Source organism: Garra rufa, chromosome 13 (genome assembly GCF_049309525.1).
Source record: "Garra rufa chromosome 13, GarRuf1.0, whole genome shotgun sequence".
NCBI lineage: Eukaryota > Metazoa > Chordata > Actinopteri > Cypriniformes > Cyprinidae > Garra > Garra rufa.
In genome coordinates, this window is record NC_133373.1 from 21,602,504 (window position 1) to 21,619,125 (window position 16,622).

Here is a 16,622-nt window from a genome sequence, read left to right on the forward strand (position 1 = left end):
AAATTACACCATTTCTGGTGTAACATGTCATTTCTGAGTCTGACATGTCAATATAATTAGTTTACGACATGACTATCAGTTTCTCTGCTCAATGAGAATTGATAGGAGTACTGATAAAACCTGTTTCATAAGAGTCATTAGTGGTGCTTGTGTCACTATTATCACTATTATTAAGTCACATACTTGTTCATACTTGATGAGAAAATGTTAGCTATGCCTTTTAGAAGCATTCAAGCATTCAATGCTCACCTTGCAGACACCAGACGTTAGTGTAATTCAGATGATTCCACATTAACATTTCATAATACATAAAATATGAATGTGAATGAATATTTGGAAAATCTATTATGAATGATACAATTATTAATTACTATGAAAAACTAACTATGAATTTGATTCCCAAATTGTGATTACAACGAACATCCGTTCACAGCAGCAGAAAGAGGGCAAACTTGAACCTGACGTTTCTTGGGCTTTTCTGAATCAGGATCTGGATAGCCAGAAGTCTACACTCTTGGGAATAAGGTTAAACTTTGAAAAAGGGGGTTTTCAAAGTAATGCCATTAAAGAACCAGTTCCCCAAAGAACCTTTCAGTTAACACTATTTAAAAAAAAACCGTTTTGTTCTTAGTGAGAAGAACATTTTGAAAATCTACAAAACATTTTTCCACTCTGAAGAACCTTTTGTGAATGGAATTTGGCATGAATGTTAAATGTTCTTAATGGCAACATTAAAGAGGCATTTGTTTTTGAGGGTGTAAGGCTGCACTAAACTGTGACTTTGGCAACAAGAAACTTGTGAGTTTTGTAAACAAGAGAACACAAGAGTTCCCAATTCGAATGGAAACTCGCACTGCGTCCTCTCATGGACACTATGGGGGTGAGTGAGGTTGTGCCAAACATTCACATCGACCTTGAACTGAACTAATGTTGGTTTTTACAGGCATGTAAAAGGCAAGATCTGTGTCTATCATAATAAAACATTAATATCAAACGCATACAATACGTTTGGTAATTTTAGAGAAATGCTTAATAAATGCATTACACTGTAATTAAACCCATTCAATTTTTTAGCCGACTAATTTTATTGTAGATCCCATCGACTAAAATCTTATGGAATTTAGTCGACTAAAACTAGATTAAAACTAAAACAGTTCAGAATGTGACTAAAACTAAATGGCATTTTAGTCAAAAGACTATGAATAAAACTAAATCAAAATTTGCTGTCAAAATTAACACTGTGTAACTGTCCCAGCTGGGGAATTTGACTCTTTTGCATAGATTTATTAAGTAGTCGTTCCCTCAGTATGGTTTAGTGGGTATTCTCTTCCCCCATACTGTCCACCAGAGGATGAAGTGCGAGTTCCCATTCGAAGGAGAATGTGGAAACGTCTTGATTTACGTATGTAATAATGGTTTCCCGAGAAGAGGAACAAGACACTGTATCCTGGTGCCATGCTTTGGGCCTTCCGGGTCACATCTCCTTCAGAGCAAAAGGTTGATGACGTTTACTTCAAGTTTTGTTTTATACAAGTGGTTGTGCCGGTAGTGACATCACAGACTGTCGTTGACCAGCTTCATTGTCACATAAATTATGGCTTCAGACACTGATCATGCTGAGGCGTTCCCCATAGTGTCCACTAAAAGACACAGTTTCTAATTCCCCTTCTAAGGGAACAATGGTTACATATGTAACCTGAGATGTTTTGTACCTCAGAAAAATACAATAATAAATAAAACAATAACAGCAAAAAACAATAATAAATAAATAATAGAATAAAAAAAAATTAAAAAAACAAGAGATAAAAAGTAAAATAAGTTGAAAGTTGAAATAAATGCAATATATGCCCTTATTTTTACAGACCACAGTGATGATGGGGCTAGGAAGCATGTGCATGTAATTCTACCTAGGATTAATCCCTATATTTTCTTGGGGCGCTGCACCGACTGGGAGTGCTGGATGAAATAGTTAATCTGTAGCCTGTAACAGTGTTAGAGTGGATTAGGACATGTATCTGCGGGATCAGATGGGGACACAGTGGTGAGGTGCTGGTGTGTCTGCTTGCTCTTTTTGGAGTTTGTATTCTAGAGAGTGTATTCTGGAGTTTGTCTTCTATAAAAACTAGAAAAAAGTGCTATTCTGACTGGCCAAATTTGCTTGGCTTTCTCTACTTCGCACAACTTAATCTTCTCATTCTACTTGACCTCATTTGAGATCATGTTTGGGGTAAAATCAGGGCATTTGCAGGTTTTGGTTACTGGATATGAAGTAATCCTATTTCCATGTGTCCCTTTGTTCTTCTTTTGTGTGTGTGTGTGTGTGTGTGTGTGTGTGTGTGTGTGTGTGTTAATTTTATTGGAGTACTGGTACAGGTGATTTGTGGAAAAAAAATAAAAAATTCTACTTTAAAAATTAGATATCAGACCTGAAAATATTTCCACTAAATGTGTTGTTACATATAAACAATTTTATAAACAGTTAGATATATCTTTTTATTGTAATGTCTGTTTTAAAAGTAGTTTTAAAAGAACATGCTCATTTTCAAAATCCACTGAGAAATTCTCACGTGTAAATTTCTGCTTGTGTCTAATGTGTGTGTGTCAGAGAGATTACATATCTCACTGTATTGCTCCCAGTGTCTAAATCAGATTTACTCAGACATTATTACCACATTGATTCCTCAACGAGACATTATTAGGACTTCAGATTAACAACTTTAGCCCCCCCAGGATCACTAAAAGTGCTAGTTTGGCAAGTTTTGCCCACCAGTAACCCTCGCCAATTGCATTGGGCTTAATACACCAAACCACAAAAATAAAAGCTTTGTCATGCACAAGATAATGTGTTATTAGGATAAATCTAAATAATTGCAAGTCATCAAATACAAACATATACTTGTTATATATTAGATGATGTTTCCATTTAGGACCTCATATTATGGGTATCTAACTACACTCTTAAAAATTAAGGTGCTTCACGATGCCATAGAAGAACCTTTTTGTCTAAATGGTTCCATAAAGAACCTTTAAAATCTGAAGAACATTTCTGTTTCACAAAAGAGAGGTTCTTCTATGGCATCGCTTGAAGAACCTTTTGAAGCACCTTTATTGTTAAGAGTGTATGTATCGAGATAGATAGATAAATAGATATGGCAAATTTGTACTTAAAGAGCTGATGTTTCAGTCAGTGCACTAGATGGCAGCATGTAATGACTCTCCGATTGGTGTGAACCAAATGAGCTCATCAGTCTGTCTGTTTGATATATGGATATTATAATAAAAACCGGTCATGTCAGACATATTTGTATATGTGGTTACATAAGAACACCTGTAAATTCACATTTACTGTGTTTGTGTTTTGGATGTCAACTTTTTTAGAAATCCTAAAATAATGGATTTGTAAAAATCTTAGTCTGTTTAACTGACAAAAATCTTCATATTGTTAGTTATATAACTAGATTTTGTATATCTGATTTTGGAACTTTAGAAGAGAAATTAAAGAAGTGTGCTGCTCATTTTACAGTTTAGCATTTTTAGTACAAGATGATTGGTAAAAAACGACAGAGAGAGAGAGAGAGAGAGAGAGAGAGAGAGAGAGAGAGAGAGAGAGAGAGAGAGAGAGAGAGAGAGAGAGAGAGAGAGAGAGAGACGGGATGGATGGGGCAGAGGGGGGAGGGCTGGGGCACTGTTAGTGGCAATGAGCTCCAAAGTGGCTCACACACACACACACACACACACACACACACACACACACACACACACACACACACACACACCAAACACATGCTCTTACATTGACACACACACTCTTATGCACACACTGGCAGGAATCAATCTGTCAGTCAATACCTCAGGATGTGTGTGAGCTGTCCGCATGAACACACGGTAAGAAATGCAAACATTTAAAATATTTTTTCTTCAGTTTATCTATATTTCTCCCTCTGTCACTCTCTAGTCGTGCTAGTTTTATCCTGACTTTCTTTTTTATTCTCTTTTGTTCTCTCACTCTTTTATTCCACTCTCAAATCCTGCCTTTTTCCTCTTTATCCTGCCTTATATTCTTCCTGTAAAACTAGAGACCATCTGAAACAGTTAAAGGTAAATTGTTCTCTTAGCAGTTATCTAAAATAATGATTTAAATAATGATTGTCAGGACTTAAAAACTGTTTTATAAGTTTATTGACAGTCATTTTAATGCTAATATTTTAGTTCAAGTTGGAATTACAAATGAATGTTTAATAATTCAATTATTTTAATCTATTAAAACTATTAATTAAAAATCACTTCTCTTAACATTCAAGTTCGTAGATTTTTAGTAGTTAGTACTTTAGTAGTTTATCATCTAGTCTCTCAATTTAAATGTGTCTGTTTTGCTCAATATTAAGTAAAGCAGATTTATCATTATTAACATTTCAGTATCTGTTCATTTCAACTACTGTTTGAAAGTGTTCAGTTATAAAAATTTATTTGTGCATAATCTCAAGATGTTTCTGTACTAAACTGTTTTAAAATAGTTATTTCCTTTAAAGGCAGGATCTAATATTGCTTAACATAACCCTTGGTAATATTGGAATTCAAATTTGGAATTATTTGAAGTTGTAATAAAAATATTTCTTTATTATTTTACCTTTATATTTCTTTTTAGTAAAATTAGTTTATGATCTAATCATTTAAATGTGTCTCTTTGCTTGCTACTGTATAAAAGTAAAATAAATATAATTATTTATTTATTTATTTATTTATTGTGTGTGTGTGTGTGTGTGTGTGTGTGTGTGTGTGTGTGTGTGTGTGTGTGTGTGTGTGTGTGTGTGTGTGTGTGTGTGTGTGTGTGTGTGTGTGTGTGTGTGTGTGTGTGTGTTTGTTTTTGTGTGTGTCAATTTGAACATATGGAATGTCAGTTCCCAAAATAGGTAAACGTGTCATTTCAAGATACCATAGTATTCAGTTTTTAAGACAAAATGCTTTGAATGGTTCTTTTCTTTGTAGATAAGATGTGTGTAGTTGGTCTGTGTCTTTTACCTTATAATGAATACTTTGATCTGTATTTTATCAGTCACAACCATTAAATATATATTTTGAGTTGTACATTATAACACTTACGTTAAAAAGCAACTGTTCAGTGGAATAACTAGATTGATGGATTAAGATTATGGGATTGGATTTAGGCCTTTCCTCTATTAATCTGAAACTGTTTGCAACCCATACATCAATAGGGTACATAAACGAATACCATTTATCACAACTGTGATCCTGGACCACAAAACCAGTCATAAGGGTCCATTTTTAGAAATTGAGATTTATACATCATCTGAATTAATGAACTTTCCATTGATGTACGGTTTGTCATGATACTGACAAATATGACAATATTTTGCTGAGATACAACTATTTGAAAATCTGGAAAATGAGGGTGCAAAAAAAATCTAAATATTGAGAAAATCACCTTTAAAGTTGTCCAAATGAAGTTCTTAGCAATGCATAATACTAAAATTAAGTTGAAGGAAATTTACAAAATATCTTCATTAAACTTGATCTTTAATAATATCCTAATGATAACAATATTATCCTAACAATAATTTTGACCCATAAAATGTATTGTTGGCTATTGTTACAAATATACCTGTGCTACTTAAGACTGGTTTTGTAGTCCAGGGTCACAAATGTTTTGTAATGTTTCATGAAAATTAATGTGTTACATTTTTTATGTATATTTTAATTTTTTATTAAAGGTGGCACTATCAGCCTTTATTGTAATATTAGGCCAGTCTTCTGAATCTTCTTGTTTAATGTGTAAACTTTCCGTCCTTTCTGCACTGTATCGATAGGGAAGACTGTGGCTGTCTAATCACTGTTTTTTCTCTCTCTTTCTCTTTGCCAGTTTCAGATGATAAAACTAGAAGCCTTCGATTCAAAGAAACAGTCACTTTAACAGTCTAATTTGGCACATTACTGTTTCTATCTCGCCTTGAAAACTCAGACAACAACTTCCATACTTCCTGTCATCACAGCAATGTCTTCATCTCTGCCACTGCCCTCTTTGCCCCCAAGTCCCCTGGCCATGGAGTATCTCAATGACTTCGACCTGCTGAAGTTTGAAGTGAAGCCTGACACCCCTCCACCTCCTCCAAACTGCCTATACACCAAACCAGGCATCCATCAAGAGACAGCCGGTTCTCCGTATGCTCCTCGACCTCCTCCTGACTCCAGCCTCAGCTCCAGTCCCTACACCTCACTTCCTCCATCACCCACGCTTAGTGATGGACACCCCCCGCAATCTGCATCCTCCTCTTCCTCCTCTCTCTCTTTCCCGCTGTCCATCTCCACTGGGTACATGTCAGGCCAGAGCTCCGGCTCCCAAGGAAATCTGGACGGGAGCCCAGCCACTGGAGGCCCCACACCGTGTTCAAACCCCACCTCCTTAGAAGATCTGCTCTGGTTGGCTGCATTGCAACAGCAGTTCGGTGGGGAGCCTGGAGGTGCCGCGTCTCTGCTGGGAGCTCTTGGAGGAGTGCCGGACCGAGGGGACCGGGATCGAGGAGGTTTTCTGGGATGTGAGGATGCAGTGGAGGCCCTGCTAAACTCTGCTGCAGCTGCTGTAACTTCACAGGTATGATCTAAGACATTTGAACCATGTATTTGTTTGTCCTAAACAAATGAACACTAACCCCAGAAAGGTTCATTTTAGTCCAGTGTCTGCTCTATTTTTCTCCAGAAGTTATGACCAATGAAAATGCAACTGAAGTTGCAGCTATTTCAAAACCCCTTCACACAGGCACTTGTCCAAGCGGGCTTGTGTTGTTATTCCTTTTTTTTTAGTTTTATGTTCTACTGTGAAACAATGGCCAAACAAATTTTGTTCAATTCACTGCACATGTGCGACCTACGCATGCAATGTACGCATGGTTACAAAAATTGGATGGTGTGCCTACAATACGCACACACTGTACACGGACCCTCACATATGCATAAAAACTAGGGCTGCCCTCTAATAGTTGACTAACCATTAGTCGTCGAGAAGAGGCTTGGTTGACCAAATTTTTATTACTCGCTTAGTCGCAGAAAAACAAAATCCACAGGAAGTGGCTGGAGGTGGCAAAGTCACACAATCCATGATGGACAGAACTTTAACGGCTGGTCTATGTGGTAATATATTACAGTTGGAAAGACATCCAAATGCTCTCCTATCATTCATAGACCTCAAATATGGCTTTTCATCTGAAAGATGTACATCTGGTGGAAGCAATTTTATATGGCAGCCAAATCTAAAGTTAACCTAGAAAAATTTGGGCTATTCAAGTGTCTGTGCAGAGTAGCGCAGAGAACAGTAGCGCACTTACTGCTTGACAGATGGAGGTGCCGGTGTGGTCACTTGCTCCTAAAAATATAATTTTCATACAGATAAAAGTAATAGATATTTCAAATCTATAATGACTCTATGTTTATTTGTGTGCACTTAGAATAACAACGGAACCTTGCACTTTTGTAAAATAATGAAAGCAAACAGGATGCTCTTTCTGCCATCTCGGTCTCTGTGAACTTGAATGCAACTCTGAAACTTCGAAACTCTGTGTATACTTGACTAACCGACATGAAAAAATATATCTGTAAAGAGCGAAATGTTTACTTTCAAATGAACCAATTCAAGTGGAAAATAAATATTCTTGGATTATCGAATCCATATGAAACATGTAGGCGCATATGTATGTTTATATGCTTTATTAATAAAAGTGCGACTAATAGTCGACTAATGCTTCAAATGAACGACTACTAGTCAACCAGAAAAATCTTTAGTCGAGGGCAGCCCTAATAAAAACTAAAGTATGTGAGTTTAGTCAGTAAATTATCATTAATTATCTTCTTTGGTCATACTTCTTATTCAGGTCATATACTGTCATGGCAGAAAAACAGTTTGAAGAGAAGCTTTCAAAAGTGCAGGTTTCTCCATCGCCACCTTGTGTACAGACATTTGTTACCTCTACAGTAACACAAGAGAATATATTTTCTACTTGCCTTAACGAACACAGTGTCCAGTTATCTTGTGTTTGGAGATGGATGATGGTTGAGAACACAATCTTGTGAAAAATTATTTTGATGATGTACTTTTTTCAATCAGAACCACTGGTTATCAAATCACATGATCTGTTGAGATGAAGTCACATGAGTTTTTTGTGACTTATTCAGTAAATCTTTTTCCAAGCACATGTTTTCTTGTCAGATAAAAAAATTCTCATAAAAATATAAACATAGCTTACGTCAGCTAGTCTTTAGGATTACTTAAAAGTTACTTAAAAGATAGGGAAACACATTCTCACTCCCAACTCATCACATGTTGATGCTTGGTCAGGCTTGGCGTCACTTTGTGACACACAGGGTACCTCCTAGTGTAATTTTTCAATGTCAGGGTCCTCCATTTCTTTACATATAAACCTTTGGCGTCAATATGCTGACACTAAAGGCATTGGGAATTTTATCATCATGATTAAATTACATATTGGGTAATAATTTTGTCATTATTGCATATGTTGGGGTGTGGTTTTTATTTCAATATAAACAGTCAAAATATTTTTTTTCATTACACTATTTACACATTTATGGGCACGAAACCCAACCCCTGCCCCTAAAAGAGGTGAGATCATCTTCAGCGATTAAAACCTTGTAATTTACTCTGTTCTTCGCATAAAGATATCAGAGGACTTGGAATGCAATGCAACTTGTTTGTAATACTTGTATATTGCTTTTTATGGTCAGTTTTTGCAATAAATACCTCTCACTGTACTTTTATTTATTTATATTGTTCAGAAGTGGGTAGGTTTATGGTAGGGGTGGGGTTAGGTGCACCAAAATATCTATGAAAGTATAAATTTATATAAAATGATTTCTATTTTTGCAAATGCATGCAAACCATTAAATGCAAAAAAAACTAAAAGCAATGGAGGACTCTGCATGTCCAAAAGTGATGCTAAAGGGGTACCCTGAGCGTCAAAAAGTGAAGCCAAGGGGTCCTGACCAAGCATCAATATGTGAAGTTGGGAGTGAGAATGTGTTGGACAGGTGTGTTGGAGCAGGTTTGGAACCGAACACCGAAAAATGATAGCTCTTCAGGAGCATGGTTGGAGACTCCTGTTCTACAAGAAGGTGGCCCTCCAGGTGCAGTGTTTGACACATCTGGCATAAAGTATTTATTTATTTGGCCTAGGCCAGATGTTCTCAATCCTATAACATTCTGAATGTCTCATTTATCTCATGCCAATTTCAAGCCTTGGAGTCACTAATGAGCTGATGACCTCAATCAGGTGTGTTTAATTAGGGAAACATACAAAACATGCTTTTTTTTCCAAGAATAGGGTTGATAACCACTGTTCAAGGGAATCCACTGGCCACAAGAACACTAGCAACTCCCTTACAAAAATTGACCATAGTTTTACTACAAATAAAGCCAAAAAAATCTGGGATACTAACCAAACCAAAGTTTAACCAAAGTATTTGTAGTAAATACAAATGGTAATCAATACTCAAATAAACCATGGTTACTAAACTTTTACTATAATAACACCATAGTTAATTTTCATAAGACCTGGCCAAATGTGTTTGTCCAAGTGTGCCATTTTCATTGTAATCTCTTTGTAATGTGCTCTTTGTAATCTCTTTGTATCTCCTCCGTTCTTTCCCAGTTCCCAGTTTTGTCTCAGAGTTCGAGCAGCAGTCTCATGGGTGACTCCAGCAGTGACAGCGGTGCTGATGTTGTTCTTAACAAGCCGTCAGACATGTGTCACCGACCTATACTGGTCGTTTCTTCCACCCCTCCATCTCTCTCTAATGTCAACACATCGACCAGTCCCTTCTCACAACCCCTCAGTCCACAGAGCCGCCTCCATCACCCACACCATCCAATGCAAGGCCATTATCATCACCATCATCATCACCATCATCTGCAAGTCACCCAGGTACCTGCAGTCACCAATTTATCCTCCCAAAATTGTTGTCAACAAAGTCACATGCATGTACTCAACAGGGATCAGACTTCTTCAGCAGATAAGTTTCCAAAGTAATTTTCAGCTTTTCAGGAAACTGTTTTAAAAGTATATTTGAGACTTAAGAAAAATATTTTTCTTAATAGAAAAAAAGTGTATATTATTTACATTTAAGTGGCCTTTTATATCATTAAAGGAATAGTTCACCTAAAAAGGAAAATTCTGTCATTACAAAAGAAGATATTTTAAAAAAATGTTGGTAATCAAACAGTTGCTTCTTGCTAGAAATACTAAACAAATAGTATGGAAGTCAATGGGCTATAGCCTACCAGAAACTTTCTGGTTACCAACATTCTTTAAATTCTTCTTTTACGCACAACAGAAGAAAGAAATTCATTTTGAACAATATCAGGATAAGTAAATTATGTCAAAATGTTAATTTTTGGGTGAACTATACCTTTGATTTGATATTATCCAAGTACTTTTTCTTTAAATATAGTGTGAATAACTTAATACAATTAAGCACACAATTTGTTCGCACAAATTTATTAAGAATGCATTGTTTTGCATTTTGCAAATGGTTAGTAATATTGTTTTGAAGTGTGTTGAAAACAATTTGATGGATGTTACTGGTGAATGTTTGTCTCTAAATGTGGAGCAGTGCTATCAGATTATGGTAATATCTACTATTATTGTGATGTAATCCTGATCACTGTCACTTACACTCAGTCAGATTATGCTGTATGGAAATGTGCAGCCAAAACACACTACTCCTCTAACATAGGCTAAACTATGTTACACAAAAATCCAACATGACTGCATGTCACAGCACAGTCATATAGAAGTATTAATTTTGTTTGGTTGCAAGTAGTAAGTAGTTGTTTGCAAGTAGTTTCTTTTGCATCATGGCTTTTGTGTCACTACTAGAACTGTGTTCAAACCAGCTGAACAAACTACACTAACAAGCTAAATATATTATACTTCTATATGACTGTTGTTTTCATCAGACATTTCAACTGCTGTGTCATTTATCCGTTTTGTCCATTTGAGTGTTTGATAAAGCTTTGATTATCACAATCACACGGTGTGTCCATTCTGTGTTAAATCTCTCAGACTTATCTCTTATTGTCTCTTTCTCTTTCAGTGTGGAGTGGATGAGCGTTTTTCCGATGAGCAGTTGGTAAGTCTGTCAGTGCGAGAGCTGAACAGACATTTGCGTGGGGTAAGCAAAGATGAAGTGGTCCGTTTGAAACAGAAAAGACGGACGCTGAAGAATCGTGGTTATGCCCAGTCCTGCCGTTACAAACGACTTCAGCACCGGCACGCGCTTGAGTCCGAGAAACACATTCTTACACAGCAGGTACACTACACACTAACACGTACACACACATCAAGCACTGAAATGTGACAACAACAAAAAAACAGATATATACAACAGCAAACAACAAAAGTTATAACCAGTGTTGGAGAAACTTAGTTTTAAAAGTAAAACATTACAATTTTGCATTACTTCTTCGCATCTTGCCTGGGTTTGCTTGTTTATTTTTAATGTAAAAAGGTGTACTTCCGGCAAATGTAAAAAACCTTTCATAGAAAGTTATGTTAATAAAAAAGCTCAAATAAATCGTTCAGCTGTGCTGCCATTCTGAATTGCATGAAGAATAGAAAAGAATAAAAAAAGTTCAAAGATTTCTTCGTAATCACAAAATTAAAAAAATACACAACTGTTAGGTTTATCTCAAGTCACTTTTGCTTATTAGTAAAGTTGAATTGGATCATTGAAGACATTGATTATTGTCAAAATATATTGATAAAATGGGATTAAATACACAACGGATTTTTGTAATAACATTCAAAGGTCCACTGAAGTTCTTTGAAACAAGCAGCATTATTCTATGTGTTGACGTAATTTCAACTGAAACAGGAAGACAGGGCATGACATATCAAGCAGTCCCGCACCCTTTTTTAAATAGCCAATAGCATACTGTTTATATCACAGCCAGACTCATTGAGCTTGGGAAAACCGCATTTGACAGTTTTTGAGACAATCTCATTTTGCTATGAAATATACTATTCTGTGTAGAATTCAAATGGGTCTAATACATTTCTTTAATACATCTTTGGACCGGAGCAGACTTCATTCACCCCAATGGAAAGATTTTGGAAAAAATATTGTTTCAACTTAAAATAATTTGTTACCCTGCTGACTTAAAACTTTTAGTTTAGTCAACTTGAAGTTACTTAATGTTATTTTAAGTGACAACTTGGATATTTTAGTTGACTAAACTTAATTTTTTAAGTCAGTGGAGTAACAAATTACTATACTATAATTTTACTATAATTTGAAACAACTATTTTTTTTACAGTGTATTTACAATGTCTAAATTGTTCCCTGTCCCCTATATAGTGCATTACGTGCCATTCACCATACAGAAAATACAAATCTGTGAACAAGTGACCAATTTCAGCCACAGATTTAGCGTCTTTATAATGTAGGGAATGGGGTGCTTTGGATTCTAGAGGGCATTTGATTGGACAGAAAGTTTGATGTGAATCTGAAGTGCGGAGTGATGTCATCAAAATCATTGATCCATATTGGCGGAAGTTAGAGATTGTAAGTTTTGAAAGCTTATATCTTATGGCTAACATATTCATTCTAAAAGCCAAAAAAACCTTTTGATTTTGAAATTATGGGGACTTTAATGCATTTTCACATTTAGTCTAGAACTAACAATCATGTTTACACAGCGCCTCTGCACTTAATCCCGCTTTCTCTCAACTTGAAAAATAAGTTACTTTTAAGTACATAAAAATGCATTTATGTGACTTATTGTTAATGTGTTACCCCCAACACTTATTACAACAGACTAGACAATTACAATAACAGAACTCTCTTCCAAAACCTAGTAATCTGCCTACAGCATGTCTAGACATAATTTGGCCAAATTCTGAAGTCACAGTGAAATAAACATTGACATTTTTTTTATCCAATCCCAAGATTCATTGTGATTAGCAAGGCAGCTCACTAGGTTTTGAAACCAGCATTTTTTCTCATTAGAAATAGTAATCAACATAATTTTACAGTAGTATTTATTAAATCTATGATATCTCTCTGTTTTGGTTCCTCTAGCTGGAGCAGCTGCAGTGTGAGCTGTCTCGCGTGTTGAGAGAGCGAGACACATACAAAGCCCGTTACGAGAAGCTCATCAGTTCAAACGAGACTCAGCCTTCCCATCCCAACACCTCGCCTTCTCCTACTCCTCCGGATTACTTTTTGTGACAAAATGAACACTGTACAGAAGAGAATGGAAGGGGAGCTGGTTATTGTGATGGGTGAAAATAATTAAAAAGAGCTGTGACTACAACTTAACTTAAAATAAGCTATTAAACCAAAGCGGGTTGACTGTGAGGTGGACCTGGATTGCGACATAATGGCGCGCCGTCACGCTACTGCTGATGGGATTGTGTTTTTGGCCATTGTGAGCTTATATAGCACCAACATGATTTCATTAGCATTCATAGGTTCTCATACCTACAGGGGTTCTAGCACATTTGTGTACGTTTGGATTGACACTGAAATGTACAGAATCTAAGTAATGACAGTATTTAAAACATAAAGCATTTTACATATGTATAATGATTCCTTTGATGATCATAGAATATTGAATGGAATAGGTGAGTGAGTGGATTTTATTGTTTTTATAATAAACAAAATGTTTTATTATGTTGGTTATTTATTAATTTTTTAACACATTTAAAGTTTTTGAAATGATAATGGTTTCATTCTATGCTGTAAGAACCAGTAAATGAGTAACATGTTATACTACTTTATCTTTGATTCAGCCATTGAAAGCCTACATATGACTAAAAGGGGATGTTCACCCAAAAATGAAAAGTTGCTGATCACAGTACGGAAAAATACTATATAAGTAAATGGCTACCACCAACTGTTTGGTTACTCACATTCTTTAAAATATCTTCTTTTGTGTTCACTGGAAGAATTTCCATTTTAGGTGAAGTGTCCCTTTAAGGGTTAGGTTTACTTTCATTATGCCCATACAGATGTATGAATAAATTTGACATTAAAAATGGAATTCCATCATTTTCCAGTATGTAAAAATCTGAATATGGAAGTGCATGTGGTAGTGCCCTCAGTTGTTTCATCTAAGGACAAGACTCTATAGTTGTACTTATGTGAAAACATTTACATTTTAGATGCTGTTAATACTGATATTGTACAGCTTTAGTGTCTAAACGTACAAAGTATGTGTGCACATTTTCTGCTAATACCTATGAATATGAATGAGATCACCCGTGGTAGCACAAAAGGCTTGCTCATCTCATTGTGTTGAGCTATTTGTCATGATGAGTTTAGTTATTACGAGAGTTTCATTAGCACATTTACTTGGCATTCACCAAAATGACTGTTAGAGATATAAATCATATTTAGAACTGCTGACTTTTTGAGCTAGTGCGTAACGTATATAGAATCTATGATTACATGTATAAGCCATCTGTGTGATATTTGCACTGAGGGGTTCATGGCTACTGCAACTCACTGAAAAACAATGCAATCAACAACCAAACACAAAGTGAAAATCATTACATAACTTTGAGTGACTGTGTCTTGAAAGTTACATTTTATGATTAAGTTAAGGGTGTAATTTAACTGTGACATCAAATTCATTTAGCAATTCACAGAGCTGGTCACTGTGGGTGTTAGTAGACGCCTATTTAGATGCAAACTTTTCTAGGAGGATTACTTGGCACGCCATAGGTCTATAAAGTGAATTTATCTGGCTATTTTCCTTATTTATTCACAGTATTTATTCATTGTTTGTAATGTGATCATTGTGTTCATTTGATAGTGTGTATTAATATCATTAATATTTTGTAGCAGGGTAAAAATATTATAAGAAAGATTATATTCCTTATGCTCTGTTGTAGTGGTTTCTTATGAAATAAACATACTTTTACCATTTATGATTGTGCAACAGATTGTGAACAGTCTGTTTAACTGTAACTCATTGATCTGATGTGTCATCTTTTTTATTTTACTTTTTTCCCTGAGGTCCATAATGTTCATAAACAACAAAAAACATGATTTAATAATACATGACCATTTTTAACACTACTGTGGCTGCTTCTCCTACAAATAGTTCAACAACCCTCACCTTCATGCCAAAGATATAGATAAATATGTTTCTCCATTGGAACAGATTTGTAGAAATTTAACATTGGATCACTTGTTCACCAATGGATCCTCTGTAGTGAATGGGTGCCATCAGAATGAGAGTCCAACCAGCTGATAAAAACATCAAAATAATCCACATGCAATGCATACGACTCCAGTCCATCAATGAATGTCTTGTGAAGCTGCGTCTTAACTTCAAAATGTTGCTGTCAAAATATAAATCCATAATAACACTTCCTCCAGTGTAAAAGTCTTTCTCCTGTTGTCTTTCACATCAAAATCCAGCCACATATTTATTTAGAATGTTTTGGAATGTTTTTCTCAGTTACACTTTACAATATGGTGGTACTAATGTGCATTAATTCATGCTTAATGTATAACTCATGAAGAACTAAACTATTTATTAATGATTACTGCATCAACAACAAATAAACATTCTATATAATGCATAGATTAAGTTATCAATAAATTGTTATTAGATAAATGTGTCATAATGTATTAATTATCTAATAACATATGGTATTAACTGATAATTGCTGTGATAATTACCACAGTGGGTCAAAGTCATGAATTTCAATTTCCAGTTGTCTGCTTTGAGTAATCATTAGCTAATGATTTGCAAAAGAATCATTAAGTTATGACTTTACTTGTTGCACATGACTAACTCATTCAAAATACATAATTACTGTTTATTTATAACAACAATTATTACTTGACAATTAATACAAAAAGTATTAGTAAACTCATATATTATATTAGCTGGAAGCCATGGTTTAAAGTTGAAAAAAAAAAGTCTTAACAATAGGTTGTTTCTTACAAACACACAGCTTTTGGCTACTCAAGATGTTAATTGTTGGGCTGGAAAGGTGTGGATTACTTGTGGATTATTGTGATGTTATTATCAGTAGTTTGGACTCTCATTCTAATGGCACCCATTCACTGCAGAAGATCCATTGGTAAGTGATGGAATGGTACATTTCTCCAAATCTGATATCTGATAAAAAAAAATATATAAAAAATAAAAATAAAATAAAAACTGGCTGAGAGTGAGCACATTTTCATTTTTGGGTGAACTAGTCCTTTAAATATATTCTTTTAATCTTCATGTTACTGGTTAAATTGAAATTTAATTTGTATTTTTCCTAAAAATGTTAACTAATGTGCCAAAAAAAAAAAAAAAAATCGAGGGAAAGTCATTTATTTCAATAATTTTTTTCAAAAAGTGAAACTTGTATGTTATATTAGTTCACTACACACAAAATGAAATATTTCAAGCCTTTATTTGTTTCAATTTTAATGATTATGGATTAAAGATACAAAAAAAAAATCCAGTATTTCACAAAATTAGAATATCAAGACAAAGTTCAACATTGTAGGCTCCCTGTGTCCCAATCTAGTCAGCTAATTAATGCAAAAACCAGTAAAGGTTTCCTCAGCCTTTAAATTGTCTCAGTCTG

The 16,622-nt window shown here is 35.1% G+C and overlaps 1 protein-coding gene across 2 annotated transcripts; it reads left to right on the forward strand.

Annotated features, from left to right (window-relative positions):
* The first annotated feature begins 3,765 nt into the window (after nt 1–3,765).
* Nucleotides 3,766–15,304, forward strand: LOC141283569 (transcription factor MafA-like). Of its 2 annotated transcripts, XM_073816870.1 has the most exons (6): nt 3,766–3,885; nt 4,077–4,098; nt 5,879–6,607; nt 9,672–9,944; nt 11,116–11,331; nt 13,102–15,304. In XM_073816870.1, exons 3-6 carry the CDS (start codon nt 6,011–6,013, stop codon nt 13,249–13,251), a joined length of 1,236 nt encoding a protein of 411 aa, XP_073672971.1. In that variant the 5' UTR covers nt 3,766–3,885; nt 4,077–4,098; nt 5,879–6,010; the 3' UTR covers nt 13,252–15,304. The 2 variants fall into 2 exon arrangements, with proteins under 2 accessions (XP_073672971.1, XP_073672970.1); XM_073816869.1 differs by lacking the exon at nt 4,077–4,098 and having other exon boundaries at nt 3,770–3,885.
* Nucleotides 15,305–16,622: the final 1,318 nt, after the last annotated feature.

Coding starts and splice junctions, on each gene's coding strand:
- LOC141283569 (XM_073816870.1), top strand. CDS start 6,011: ATGTCTTCATCTCTGCCACTGCCCTCTTTGCCCCCAAGTCCCCTGGCC. Junction 6,608..9,671: donor CAGCTGCTGTAACTTCACAG/GTATGATCTAAG, acceptor GTTCTTTCCCAG/TTCCCAGTTTTGTCTCAGAG. Junction 11,332..13,101: donor AACACATTCTTACACAGCAG/GTACACTACACA, acceptor TGGTTCCTCTAG/CTGGAGCAGCTGCAGTGTGA.